The 13958-nt window shown below is 42.1% G+C and overlaps 2 protein-coding genes across 3 annotated transcripts; one reads left to right on the top strand and one right to left on the bottom strand.

Moving 5' to 3' along the window:
- Positions 1 to 3609: 3609 nt before the first annotated feature.
- LOC115797866 (tectonic-3) lies at positions 3610 to 8319 on the top strand. Its single transcript, XM_030754401.1, has 14 exons — positions 3610 to 4097; positions 4406 to 4520; positions 4600 to 4697; positions 4788 to 4900; positions 5003 to 5114; positions 6173 to 6285; positions 6381 to 6419; positions 6634 to 6708; positions 6802 to 6921; positions 7003 to 7101; positions 7193 to 7296; positions 7420 to 7567; positions 7703 to 7837; positions 7925 to 8319. The coding sequence occupies exons 1-14, from the start codon at positions 3791 to 3793 to the stop codon at positions 8168 to 8170; spliced, it is 1824 nt and encodes a 607-aa protein (XP_030610261.1). The 5' UTR covers positions 3610 to 3790; the 3' UTR covers positions 8171 to 8319.
- mto1 (mitochondrial tRNA translation optimization 1) lies at positions 8240 to 13899 on the bottom strand. 2 transcript variants are annotated; one of them, XM_030754399.1, is made up of 14 exons: positions 13664 to 13899; positions 12236 to 12456; positions 11546 to 11748; positions 11239 to 11438; positions 11005 to 11122; positions 10496 to 10794; positions 10281 to 10393; positions 9991 to 10181; positions 9648 to 9778; positions 9305 to 9509; positions 9052 to 9223; positions 8810 to 8919; positions 8561 to 8718; positions 8240 to 8464 (listed from the first exon to the last, which is right to left on the bottom strand). In XM_030754399.1, the coding sequence occupies exons 2-14, from the start codon at positions 12247 to 12249 to the stop codon at positions 8300 to 8302; spliced, it is 2079 nt and encodes a 692-aa protein (XP_030610259.1). In that variant the 5' UTR covers positions 12250 to 12456; positions 13664 to 13899; the 3' UTR covers positions 8240 to 8299. The 2 variants fall into 2 exon arrangements, with proteins under 2 accessions (XP_030610259.1, XP_030610260.1); XM_030754400.1 differs by lacking the exon at positions 12236 to 12456 and having other exon boundaries at positions 13664 to 13898.
- Positions 13900 to 13958: the final 59 nt, after the last annotated feature.

Below are 13958 nucleotides of genomic sequence, written 5' to 3'. Positions count from 1 at the left end.
TGCTGACCTAGTTCCAGTAATCTCATTTTATTTTGTATTTGCTTGCAAAGAGGAAACATTTCTTGTTTCGAGATGCAGCCAGAGATTTAGCTGAACATACATTCATGTGTCTTTTGAGCCAGAAGCAAGTGTTTAGTCTACATTCCAGGATGTCCACACTTAATATCCTGTCAGCAGTAGAAACAATATTTTCACTGTAAATCAGCAGTAGCTGAACAGTTGCCTGAAACATTTAACAAAGGACAGAGTCCTCTGTGGAGTTCAAGAATGCTTTTATAATGACTGCCTTTGGAAGTTCAGAGATTTATTCACTGAATCCAGAATCCACCTTCGATCATGAACCAGCTTTGCTATATGATAGAACTTATGGTCCTCCTCATAAGGTTAGACGCAAGTATATGAATATTGTCCCTATCTCACAATGGTAAAGAATCCTTTTAAGAAATCCTGGATCCAGATCATGATCGGGATCTGGATCACCACCAAAATGTAATCAATTGTTCCTTCTATAATTTCTTCAATTAATCATACTACATATATTTATTTCAAATTAAATATGGATCCAAGCAAAGACCAGTTTTATACAAAGATATTAATAAAGAATAAAAACCAAACTAGCATTGAACTCACTGATGTGGATGTGGAGCATGCTTTTAGCACCTTACATTTATTCCAGTACTGTCTAGAAAACAGATTGGATTCTGTGTAGTGGTATTTTTATTTCATTACCAGCTTCAGAAAAGTATTTCATAAAAATATCCCCACATATGCACACAAATCCTTTAGCATACATCCTTTAAACATTCTATCATGCAGATAAAATGCTTTCTCACCTTATTTCACCCAGATGTAGGCTGAGTAAGTAAAACAGCAGCTGCTTTAAATCTGTGCAACTCCCCACATTCACACCTGGGTAATCTCGTGTTTGTTTCTCTTGGCTGCTTGCTGTGCAGCTCCATCAGAGCAGGTGTGTATTTCTGGAAAGGAAACAGCAGTCAAATGAGATTTCATTAATAAATCAACAGTCTGAAATCATTAAAGTTTAAAACAGGGGGTAATCAGGGCCATGGTTTTGGAGGCCGTGCATTTCAGATCTGCACAGTAGCGGAAGTGAGGTGTGGTGCAGGTGAGCACACCATTGCCCTTCACCTCTATCACACTGCTGATCCTGCATACAGTAAACTGAGAGCTCACAAGCAATAAGAAGTCAGGTCTAGGTAACTGCTGATTTTCTGCTGAGATTTGCAGGGTAGTTTTCAATTGATGTGCCCAAAATCAAACTAAACATGCTACAAATATGCTAATAAAAGTCATTTTATTTTTCATTTTTGCAAAACCACCTGGTTGTCCAAAAATTTTTTTTTAATTATGGCATTTTGATTGAAGTATGATTCACTGTCTAAATTCATAGTGGCAAAACCTAAAGTGGTTCAAAAGGGTTGAACTACATGATTAAGAAAAAAGGTATTTGTTTCCCTCTCTGGTGGTGTATCAGGGGAAAGTTACACCGCAGAAAGAGAAGACTGAACAAACAAGGAGTTCAGACCAGAGTCATGATTTTTAAGTATTACTATTCAATACTTTATGACACTTTACAGACAGAAGACAGGAGTGCAAATGTCATTTTGTTCTACTTTCCGTGTACCATGTCCACCATGGACTGAAATGTTTGCACTTTTGCACAGTTTTTAACTATCTGAGCTGCCTTTTAGAATACATAATGACCTGTACACTGATTGCGTTTTATCTTGTGCTCACAAGATATTTGCTTGAACAACTTATTATCCTGTGTGCAATAGTTATTTATCATGTGCACAAAAGATAATTTACTACATGTCTACACAGAACTGTCATCAGCAGGAATCGTTTGGTCTGTAGGCTACATGCTATACAGACCTTCAGTACTATTTACATTTGTCGTCAAAGGTTTACATCCACTCATGGGCGTGAATATCATGGAAATTTGGGGCTTTTAATTATTTATTTGAACGGTTCTTTTTCCAGGGTTGAATGATTGTACAGCATACATCTTTAATGATTTTAAAAAACAAGAACTGGGTGTAAAGGTTTTAATTTTCTTTGGATTTTCTCTAATAAATAAATAGATAGATCCACACGGGATCAAAAGTATACATACTTTATATACAGACACCCCCACGAATATTTGGTTAAATGTTCCTTAGCAAGTTGTACCTCGACCAGACCTTTCTGGTAGCCATCCAGAAGTTTCTGGCATGATCCTGGTTGGACATTGGATGACTCTTCTTGGCAGAATAGGTAGAGTTCATTTAAATTGGTTGGTTTCCTGGTACAGATCCAGCTTTAGCATAGTGCATAAATTTTCAGTAGAGTTGGACTTTGGGATGGCCCTTCTAGAAGTTTAATGTTAGCCTGATTCCAACACCAGTTTTGATGTGTGATTGGGATCATTGTCCTCTCAGAACACCAAATTCTTGTGCTCAGTTCTTCTGCTCATATATAAATTCCCCACTCACCCTGTGGGCGGTCTTTTGTCCTCCTTCAAGCTCGGGTCTTCTACCAGAGGCCTGTGAGTTTGAGGGTCCTGCACAGTGTCTTAGCTGTTCCTAGGACTGCGTTTGTGGATGCTATTTGTAAGAGGAAAGAGTAAAGAATTCAGAATAGGTATTACAATACAAACACTTCATTTAAAGGCATATAGGCATCCATATCTCACTAAACATGTGCACCATTGCCTTTGCATGCTGCACGTGTCAACAATTTTGACAAAACTGACAAAGAATAAAACAGAAAACATTTTCTGAATATTTTTAATACTATTTAATTAGCTTTGAGAGTGCACAGTCTTTTTCAGTTTTGGCTTCTTCTTATAAAATAAGATTTAATATCAAGAGAAATACTTTATTTATTCCAAAAGTTAGGAAATTACAGCAGCCACAACCCACTGCATGTTCTCCTTCACTACATCTTCTGAGGACTTCCTCTTTCCTCCTGCCTGGCAGTTCAACCTTCAACATCTTTTATGCAGTGGATCCACTATCCCTCCTCAGCCTTGCCTCTCTAACTTTGTCACTTGATATACTCTTCTAATCCTGTCCATTCCGGTCACTCCCAATGAAACATCTTCAACGCTGCCTCCTGTCGTTTTGTCAGTGCCACTGTCTCCACACCGTCATAGCAGGTCCCACTATCGTCTTGTAAACCTTCCCTTTAACCCTTCTGTCACAAATCACCCCTGACACGCGTCTCCACCCGCTCCACCATGCCTGCACTCTTCACCTCTTCTGTGCACTGTTTGTTGCTTTGGATGGTTGACCCCAGGTATTTAAACCCATCTACGTTTACTAAATCTGCTCCTTGCATCTCCACTGTTACAATTCGCTCTTACTCATTCACATACACGTATTTTTTCTTAATTAATTTCTTAAAACAATTATGAACAAATCTTCGAAGTCTAGTTTTAAATAATATTTCAATCAATTTTTTTTTTTATATTTAGTGTTGATTTTAGTTTGATTTTAGTTAACTATAATAACCTTGCATGCTCATGAAATCAGTGCTTCTCTTTTACGTGTTTTACGGTAGTTTTCTCTTAGAAACGGAAGTCTCAATGATAACTTCCTTGGTTACCAGAAGCTTGCGATGTGATTGTGTGTTGATGTTTAGCTTGTATTCTCGTTGGTACATTTTCTAGACTGTTTGAGTCATTAAAACACACTTTATTTTACTGTGCGCGTACAAGCGTGCTATGAGACACCGGAGAAATACAGTGTAAATTTTCCAGCTAGATTTTCATGGCTCTGTAGAGGAAATGAAGCTCCTCCAGCGGTGTTTTTTACTCCTGATATTGACCGTCGTGAATGGACGTCTGACTCACGGAGCTACAGAATCAGTGGGCACTTCCTCCGTCAGTGCCACCCCACCCGATGGGGAGCCGTTTAACACCGCTACCCCTGCCCCGAGCGATACGGAGGCCGTGAACTCCACAGGCGTGGAGGTCCCCGCTGTTCGCGCCGTGAACTCCACCGTAAACACGACAAGCTCTGCGTCTGAAGCGCCAACTGCGGCCACGGAGGCTCCGGCTGCGACCACCGTCCAGCCTGCGGTGTCTCCACAGGGTAAATTACACCTCCAGTTAGGCCAATTAAGCCTTTTTGCTGCGTTTATTAAGCTTTCAGGGCTCTAGTGTGACCCAGGAAAGTGTCTCCCACTAATTATCCAAGCTAGACTTTTTCACCAAAATAGCTTTTTTGTAGATCTGTTCTTGCCACAACTTATTTTAGACTGATCCTCCACCTAACATCAGTACTCCCAAACATTTTCAGATTGCTTTTAAGACTTATGTTATATTTACAGTAAGCATCCGTACTTTTTGTGTTGAATTGATCAATCTTGTCTTAACAAACTCTTCCCTGTTGTTTCCCAGCTTGTCTCTGTGATTTAACCCCTGATTTCTGTGACATCGGTTGCTGCTGTGACACAGCTGACTGTGGGGTTGCTAACTTGAGCACTGTCTTCACTGGATGCCCACAAAGAGCCATGTAAGTGTTTATCATTAGCTCTGTAACACATGTAGCAGTTTTTACATTTAAAAGATTTTGTTTTTTTTTTATTCTACAGATCAGGCATTTGCATTGAGAAATGGCTGATGTTCAGAGCGAATGTGGATTCATCTCTTATCTCAGAGACCAACTCTTTGTTTTGTGTGCGGCCTGCAGGTACACAATAACACAATCATAATTAAGCTTAACTTTAAAAATCACAGGTACAGTCACCATATTTAATGTCAATTTCCAACCTCCCAACAGATAGCACAATCCAGTCTCCCCCAGCTCAACCTCAGTATCCAGCTTTAGGGGACTCATACCACTTCTCTCCACAAGAGAGTACAACCGTGAGCCACAGCAGAGGTTTTTACATGGTAAGTGAATATAAGCGCTCACAAAATTGATATTAAGTATTAAAACAAATGAGCTTTAGAGATTTGGAATCATGGAGCGTGTTTTTGATCAATTGAATGTAGGTCGATGATGTCATCCAGACATATTTCCCCAACTCGTCCGTGCGGGGTCTCCTCCGTCAGCCGTCTCCAGGGGTGGCTGCTTCAGCATTTTGCATCAATCGCAACCCTACAAGTAAGTTTGCATAAAAACATAAATGTTAAACTGTTGAGTGACACCATTTTAAGTGCAGCCCTGCTATCTAGGGTTGTTTTGTGAGAATCAGGTCAGGATATTTTCTACAGTTCTCTTACTTACAGCAAACCGACTCAGACGTGTATTTTTTACTGCACTGGCAGTGTGTTTAGGATCATTGTCATGTTGAAAAATTGAGCCGTAGCCAGTCAGATACTTCCCAGATGGTACTGCATGGTGGATCAAAGTCTGATGGTACTTTTCCACATTCATACATTCATAATTCCATCAGTTTTGAGAAGATCCTTAACACCACTGGCTGAAATGCAGCCCCAAACCATTTTTCCTACTTATTAAGGAGAAGGCTTTCACATACGGTTCATCTACTATATTATAGTGGGTTTTTTCTTACGCCTGCCTAATTCATAGATTCAGCTAAAGAAATGGGAACAAATTATGTGTGTTTTTTGCAACAGGTTGCTAGCAAAAAAGTGCCTAAAGATAACATTTAAAATTGGTTCGTTGCTAAGTTGTCTGGTCTGGCTGGTTCATGTCTTGAGTTGGGTCCCTTTTTTATATTTTAATGATTCATAGGACAGTGTTAAGTGGCTTAACTAACAAAAACATTACTCTGAAAATGGACATGTACAAGGACTGGACTGAAAATGAGTGAAAAAGCAGCCAATGTCCAAAGAAAAACTTTGAAAGACTTTCAGAAAGCCTGGAGAACTATTGCTCAAGACCACTTCAAAAATGACAAGAAAGTCAGACTCCTTGGAACCAAATTATAAAGTACCAGTAAAATGACTTTAAGTGGCCCTTTATCTCTTTTCAGCATCTAAACTTCCCCGAAGTAAAGTTGCCTTTCCAAAAAAAAGTTAGGACCGAGTAAAATGTGAATAAAAGCAGAAGGCAATAATCTGCCAGTCATTTAAACTCAGAAATATAACAAAGATGCTTAAACCACCTCAATGCAGAATTTTGTTTATAAGAATAAATGCACTGTCTGCTGTGTGCCACAAACATACCAACCACTATAATTCTTCCTCTTCTTGTAGAGTTCTTGAGGTCTGGGTCTCTGTCTTGCACCCGCATAGTGACTCCTCAGTTATGCACAACAGATCCAAGTCTCAGCGCCCACTCCTACTTCTCTGACCTGCATCTCATCAAGGTCAGCAAGTCCTTTTGAACTAAATGCTCTTAAGTACATAAGTGACAGTGAGAATGTCACAGCAGACAGGATAATATCAACCTTTTCTGTGACAGATCCCAAAAGCTGAAATGGCATCAGTGTCAGATTTTCTGGTAAGTCATACAAGTATACAAGTAAAGATACTATATTGGCGAGACAAAGATTAAAGTAATAGTTGTTGTTGGGCTAATATATATATAAATATGCCCTCATGGGTATTTAAATAGAGGTAGCGGTGCAGCTTGTGCCTTTAAGACTAAATATTTTATACCATCAGTAATTATTTAATATTCTTACAGTATAATGCTTTCCTAACTTTGGTTTTAGATCCCAGTTACCAACCTGTCAGTATGGCCTTCACCAACCCTACAGAACAACTCCTGTATTAATGCAGTGCAAAAGGTGAATGACTGCACAAACGTGTCATGACCCACATGTATTCAAGTGCATGATGAAACATCAAGGTTGACTCTGCTCTTTCTGCCTTTCCTGCAGGTGAAGTTTGTCATACTTTACACAGGCAGAGGTGAACTCACAAGCGCAACAATCGACGTAGTCCTAGGCAACGTGGATCTGAATCAGCTGTTGCTGCAGACGCACTCTGTAGATTTCCAGGTAGACTGTTAGAGCCAAATAATGAACTAAACTGAATTTAAACACTTGAATGTGCCGATTCATGTCGTTTGCCTCTTGCAGCTGACCACGCCGAGCCCCACTCCTGCAGGACTGAACCCTGCAGTTGGACTTAAAGTTGGATCTCCTCTCATCGGTCGCTTTTTAAATGAAGTGATGCCTGTATCCTAACTTCACTTTAAGATGTTTTTTTATTTTTTTGAAATTCATCTGGCAAGTTTTGAAGCAGTTAGGTTCCTTAACAGTGAGCCAGCTGACCTCATTGGTGGTGTCACAAGGTGGGGACTGTTCCTCTGACCTAAGCACCCGAGCACCCATCCTCTTCACGCACAACACCATCACTGGCTGCACATTCAGGTGACTATTTTATTTTGCCTTTATTGTCTCTGGTCCCAGATAACTTACATGAGGGCAAGTGGAGGTGTTGATGAAATAATAAGCTATATTTCCCTCTTGTTTTCTCTCCCCTTGTGCTACAAGCTCTCCAGCTACTGACTGCTCAGAGCTGCGCTCACAGATTTACGGGATCTTGCGGGGACTCGCTACTCCTGATGAGATCGCCATGAGCTCGGACTCCCAGCCGGAGTGGACGAGAGTCATCGCACAGGAGTGTCCCGTCAGTATGCAGGTATAACCGAAAGGCGAACCTCTTACACCGTTAGAGCTGTTTTGGTGTCTGCAGCAGTACCTAGACTTTGTATAGTGGTTTGTATCTGTACACAGGTAAGCATTTCACAGAGATATTTCTGCCATTCTTTCTCAGGAAACATGTGAATCAGGCTGCGTCCTCCCTCACTCTCTCTCCATCCAAGTGCTGTGGGCTCGCCAGGGTCTCCTTGATCTTCCCCAGAACTACATCCTGGGGGCCAGATACCTTTTCCAGTGTCAAAATTTCAAGGTCTGCTTTCTGAGGATAACTTTAAACTTTTGTTCTTTTTATCAATTTACCTCTGAAAATCCTCTCCTGCTGTCATTGTTTTTCCAGTGTCCTCTGTTGTCCCCTCTCGCTCTGACCACCAGAGTTATGTTCGCTGACAGTACAGTCCACCCAGAACCCCCCAGGGGCTTGTCTCAGCCTCACTGGAAGTTTCCGTTTGGCTTCTTCACGAGAGGCACCGCTGAGCTGGATGGCCACGTTATTAATAACAGCAGCAGCACAGAGAAGGTCACATGGAGTTTAATGCTGTTCGCAGTCATGTTGCTAACAGGATTAGAATTCCTGTGCAGATAGCTCGATGGGCAACTGTGGAGCAGACTGGGACTCAGGGAAAGTTTTCTAAAACAGTTAATTTATTGTTTTGATAATTTCACAGAAATAAATACATTTTTACAAGACAGTTTGAGTCATTATTAGATTGCATCACTGAGGTAAAGACGCACTGTTTGCACACAGCTCCTGTTCTCTCTCCTTTTGAGGTTGTTGGTTTCTGTGCGTTTCCTTGTTTTTCTCTGTGATGCGCACATAGTTGAGGAGATTGACGACTGCAGCAGGAGTTATACCTTCCAAACGAGTAGCAGCACCCAGCTGATGGACAGAGCAGAAGAATCAGTGCATATTTGTTGCCATTTGTTTTTTTTTAATTTAATTTCATATGTCCATATTAAAAAGGTGCGGGCTCACAGTGCTCGGTCGAACTCTGTCCAGTATCTCTCGGACTTCTTGGGAAAGCGACACCGGCAGAGAGAAATAGTCGATGTCCTGTGGCAGAGACATGTTCTCCTCCCTCTGAATTCTCTCAATCTCTTTCTTGTTTAAGTCACAGTGAGGCTTGTAAACAGCTGCATGACAGACAAGAGAAATGTTTTAGTCAGAATTTTTGGGTAGATTAAATGTCGATGACACCAGAGCAACATTTGAGGCAGTTTTTACCCTCTATCTTGAGTCTTTGTGAGAATTTCACATAAGGTGAAAGGCTCTCTGGGAAGGCAGATGCCAACATTTCAAAAGTCACATCACTGTACTGAAGCAGATCTATGCCACTGAAAAATAAAGCAGGTTAAAACATTAACCAGAAACATTCTTTGAACTGTGTCGTAACATGAAAAGCCAGATGTTGTTAGCTTGGCAGATAAGGTAGTCTACACCAGTGATTCCAACTATATGTCACTCACGTCATTAAGGTGCTCTTGGTCTCACTTATGGGAATGCCAGGAAGTTTTTTTCTCCAGTTGGCTGTGGACAGAGTGAGAGTCTGAAGGGCCATCAGTGCATCCTGGAGACTGTTCCTCACTCTTAAAGTCTCCTGGTGGCGCAAGGAAGACACACATCCCACCTCCTCAAAGCCTGACAAAAATAAAAGGTTAGGAGAAAAAAACAAAAAAAAAACAAGCTAGTACAATAACATGTTACAGATGCTACACCTACCCTTCAGAGTCAGACGGAGGTCGGCATTGTCTGGCCTTAAATGAGTTCGAAACTCGGCCCGGCTGGTGAACATGCGGTAAGGTTCTGTAACGCCTCGACTCACCAGATCATCAATGAGAACTCCAATATAGCTCTCTGTTCGCGACAGCGCCACTGTAGGCATGGAGAGTGCCCAGCGGGCAGCGTTCACCCCTGCCCACAAGCCCTGCTCAACAGTAAAAATAAATAAATAAATCATACATGTGCCATTTGCTTCTAAGGTGCTTCCAGCTCTGTGTGTTTGCATCTTTGTATCTATGAGAGTACTGAGGGCTATCCAGGTTGTGAGGAAAGAAGCAGCTACCTGTACAGCAGCCTCCTCGTACCCTGTTGTTCCATTGATCTGACCGGCCAGAAACAGACCTTGAGTGCTTTTCACCTGCAGCGCCGGACTCAACTGAGTGGGACACACAAAATCGTACTGCACACCATAACCTGGAAACCCCAGAAAACAAATATGGCATTTCACTCTCAGTCCTGTGAACCTGAGAGAACTGGAAATTGCAAGACACCCTACTTTGGATCAAAGTTTTGTTTTTTACATCAGAAAATGGTTTAGTGAACTTTTACTGCTTTCCTTCCCTGCCCTCAGACGTGCTGCGCATCACTTGTTACTAGGCAGACCAAACAGGATACAGGGTGTGTACCTGGCGTGTGGATCTCAGCTCTGTGCATGGGAGGGATTTCTCTGATTAGGCGGAGCTGCATGTCAGGGGGCATTGTCATGGACAGTCCCTGAGGGTACAAAAGGTCAGAGGTCACCCCCTCTGGCTCCAGCCACACCTGGTGGTTTCTGCCTGGAAAGCGTAGCACTCTCGACTCAATGGAGGGGCAGTACCTGTGAGAGACTACAGTTATTGCTTTTGAGTCATATCACTGAGTCCATTGCGCAGCATCTACCTGCTATGAGCATGTACTGTACAGTATGTGTGGGTACCTGGGACCTTTGGTGTCTTGTTGTATGTGACAGTTCAGATGAAGACTCTCCCTCACCACCCTCTCCACACCAGGTGTCGTAAAGGTCAGGTGACAGGGCAACTGCTCTTCTGGCTGCAAAATGTTAAGTTTTAAAATAAAGCAGCAGGAACAATAAACTAGAGCGTGAATTAAAAAATAAAAGTCCTCTGAGACAGTACTTTGAGTAAGCTCTACCTTGCAGCGGGTGTGGGAATTCAGGAAGCTGAAAGGAGTCGGATGACTGTCAGGGGGGTGAAGCTTAGCCAAGGAAAGGTCTACTGAATCCTTCACAATCCTGGGAGGAGTGCCAGTCCTCAGTCTGCCTATCCTTAGCCCCAGCTTCTCCCTCAGCATATGGGACAGCCCAGCACTTGATGGAGCATCTCCAATCCGACCCCCGGGGGACGTGGTTTGACCCACAAAAAGGGAGCCAGACAGGAAAGTACCAGTGGTAAGAACCACTGACCTGGCTGAAATTGAGTGGCTGCCATTGGCTGATTGTAGAAGAAGTGCAAAAGGATCAGAAAGTAAATTCAGTGTATAATATGCACCATTTGCTGTTTAAGTCCTGTGTTAGGGAAGTGCCACAGGTTGGCTTCCTTCTAAACTGGCTATACACTGAGTAAAGACACACTCCTCATTTTAAATAATAACGTTGTTAGTTAAGACCTAAGCCTTTCAGATAGCAGTAATCTGTTGTGTACCCAAACGTATTCCAGTGACTCTGTGGTGTCCAGGCTCCTCTGGGTTTGGTTCTGTTATCAGCAGCTCCTCCACTGAACCCTCTAACACCGTCAGCCTGGGAGTGGACAGCAGCTCAGACTGAATAAAAAAAACATGCAGCAGATGAACATTTTTATTCACTTGCAGGCAAATAATCTATTTTCACAAACAAGCAATACAAGCTTTTTTAAATTAATTTATTTTATTTTTTTTACCTGAATGAACTCTCGGTAGCGCTGGCGGTCCAGCTGGGCTCTTGGACCCCACACAGCAGGCCCTTTTCTACGATTCAGGATGGAGAAATGAATCCCAGCCCAGTCTCCCGCACGACCACACAGCCCATCCAGAGCATCGACCTCCTTCACGAGCTGGCCCTTCCCTACCCCTCCCAGGGACGGGTTACAGGACAGAGCACCTGGGGGGAATGTTATGGGAGAAGTCTTGTTTTCTCTATCGGACAGACAGATTACATTAAGAGGAAAATATCTTCTTTGTTAATGTGAACTTTCTCTTTAAACTCACCGATTGTGTGAATTTTCTGTGTGACAAGGAGTGTTTCAGCCCCCACTCTGGCTGCTGCCGCCCCTGCCTCAGTCCCTGCGTGGCCCCCACCCACCACGATGACATCGTACTGATGTCTGGCGAGGTGACTGACATGTCTGGAAACCGGTAAAAGGAAGCTTTGCAGGAGGGGAAGCTTCTTTCTCAACATGTGAGATACACACCTGTCAGAGTCAAAGTCAAATGATAAAGTTATTCAAGGTGTAAAAGCACATATAGAGCTTGGTTTAACAAATAAAAGTCCAGCCTCCATTAAATACTTGATTACTTTTGCGACCTATCAACTCTGTTTTTTTTACTGGATCAGACCTGACAGGTAGTGTTTAGTTTCATTTAATTTGTTTTGTATACACTGCTGCCGCGCTCAATGTGACAAGAAGAAGAATATTATGAACCCAGCCAGGGTGGTGGAAGATTTATTGGCCACATATAAATTTAAAGAGATGATTTTCCATATTTAGTTCAGCTTACTCAGCAAAGAGCTAAGGCTCACCATGTAAAAATATCTGATCATGTTTTCTGTGTAGTTCCCTAAACTGTGAAAAACGAACCTTGGGTGACATAATAAGGGCAAAAAAAATACATGAACTGTTGATACAAGGCAGGATGGATCCATACTTTCATGCTGTTTACACCAAAGTATGACCCTACCATCTGACTGTCATAGCAGAAATCCAGACTCATCAGACCAACGTTTTTTCCAATCTTCTATTGTCCAATTTTGATGAGCTCAAACTTTCTTGTTCTTAGCGGACAGGAGTGGCACCAGGTGTGGTCTTCTGCTGCTGTAGCCCATCTGCTTCAAGGTTCCACATGTTGTGCTTTCAGAGATGCTCTTCATCAGACCTTGGTTGGAATGGGTGGTCCCCAACCTGCAGGACATTTACACCAAGCAGTGCAGGCTGAGGGCCATGAAGATCCTAAAACAGCCCAGCCACCCCGGACACTCTCTCTTCTCCCTGCTCCCATCAGGCCGGCGTTACCGCTGCCTGAGGGCTAAGACTGAAAGGTTGAAGAAGAGTTTTTACCCACAAGCCATCCGTCTGCTCAACTCTGAGCCCTAACTGGACCATTATTGCACAGTGTAAATATTATAATTTAAAAAGTGTGTATAGTGTATAGTATATAGAGTATAGTGTATAGTGTGAATTACTTTTTTTTATTTTTATTCTTCTTATTTATATGTGTGTGTATATAAGGTTGCAGGTACAAAATACATTTCACTGTGCATTGTACTGTGTATAACTGTGCATGTGACAAATAAACACTATCTTATCTTATCTTATCTTTTTTTCTGAGTTACTGCTGCCTTTCTGTCAGCTCAAAGCAGTCTGGCCATTCTTCTCTGACCTCTGACATCAACAAGGCATTTTGTCCCAGACAACGGCTGCTCACTGGACAGAAGAAGAATAAATAAATTTTTAAAAAACTTTCTGCTGCTTCATTCTCACATGAGGTCATGGCAGCAGATAGCTCAGATACTCAGACCAGCCCATCAAGCACCAATAACCATGCCACATTCAAAATCACCTTTCTTCCCCATTCTGATGTTCAGTTTGAACTTCAGCAGGTCATCTTGACCATGTCTGCATGCCTTCATGCACTGAGTTGCTGCCATGTGATTGGCTGATTAGATATTCGCATTCAGGAACGGTTGAACGGCGTAAATAACAAAGTAGCCTGTAAGTGCCAAAGAAGTATACAGAAAACATAACGTGTGATTTTTTTAAAATGTGTTTTTTGCATTACGGGAAATTTAAGTTCGTGTTTTTAACGCCATCCTTTGAGACAGCTTTGCAAAACTGCCAGATTACCCCTTTAAGGTACAAGCTAATTGCCTTACAAGTGGAACTCTAAAGAAATGAATTTGAGCTGCTTAATGCCATGATTCTGTACAACAGTCAGATTAGATCAAATTTATTTATTTTAAAGCCTAGTTATATTCAAGCAGCGCAGCTCTGAATCAAAAAGTATACTCATTCTTGGGCAGTAAGCAGTTCACCTGAACCCGGCTTTAGTTACTTTTGCACACGTGTGGATCCACGGCAAACTATTCCCGTAGGCATGAAATGTACTTACGGTGTATTTGGCAGAAGACGTACTGACGTTTTTGAATGCTTTTCGGAATCCTGGCAGCAGAAACTAACCCTCGCAGAAAGACAAAGATCCTCTGAAAAAGTGCTAAACTCCTGCTACATAACTAAGAGGCTCCTCATGGAGGCTGCCATGCTGTCTGTGGCCCAGTAATACCGTAATAACTGATGTACAGATGCACTGAAAAAGATTATCCATGCCGCTGCTGTTCTTGTTTAGTTAATGCTAAAATCATTAATCAAATGGAAATTTTTTTTTTAAGAAAATCAGGTCAACATAG

Source organism: Archocentrus centrarchus, chromosome 19, assembly GCF_007364275.1.
Source record: "Archocentrus centrarchus isolate MPI-CPG fArcCen1 chromosome 19, fArcCen1, whole genome shotgun sequence".
NCBI lineage: Eukaryota > Metazoa > Chordata > Actinopteri > Cichliformes > Cichlidae > Archocentrus > Archocentrus centrarchus.
This window is presented reverse-complemented; position numbering and strand designations above follow the sequence as displayed.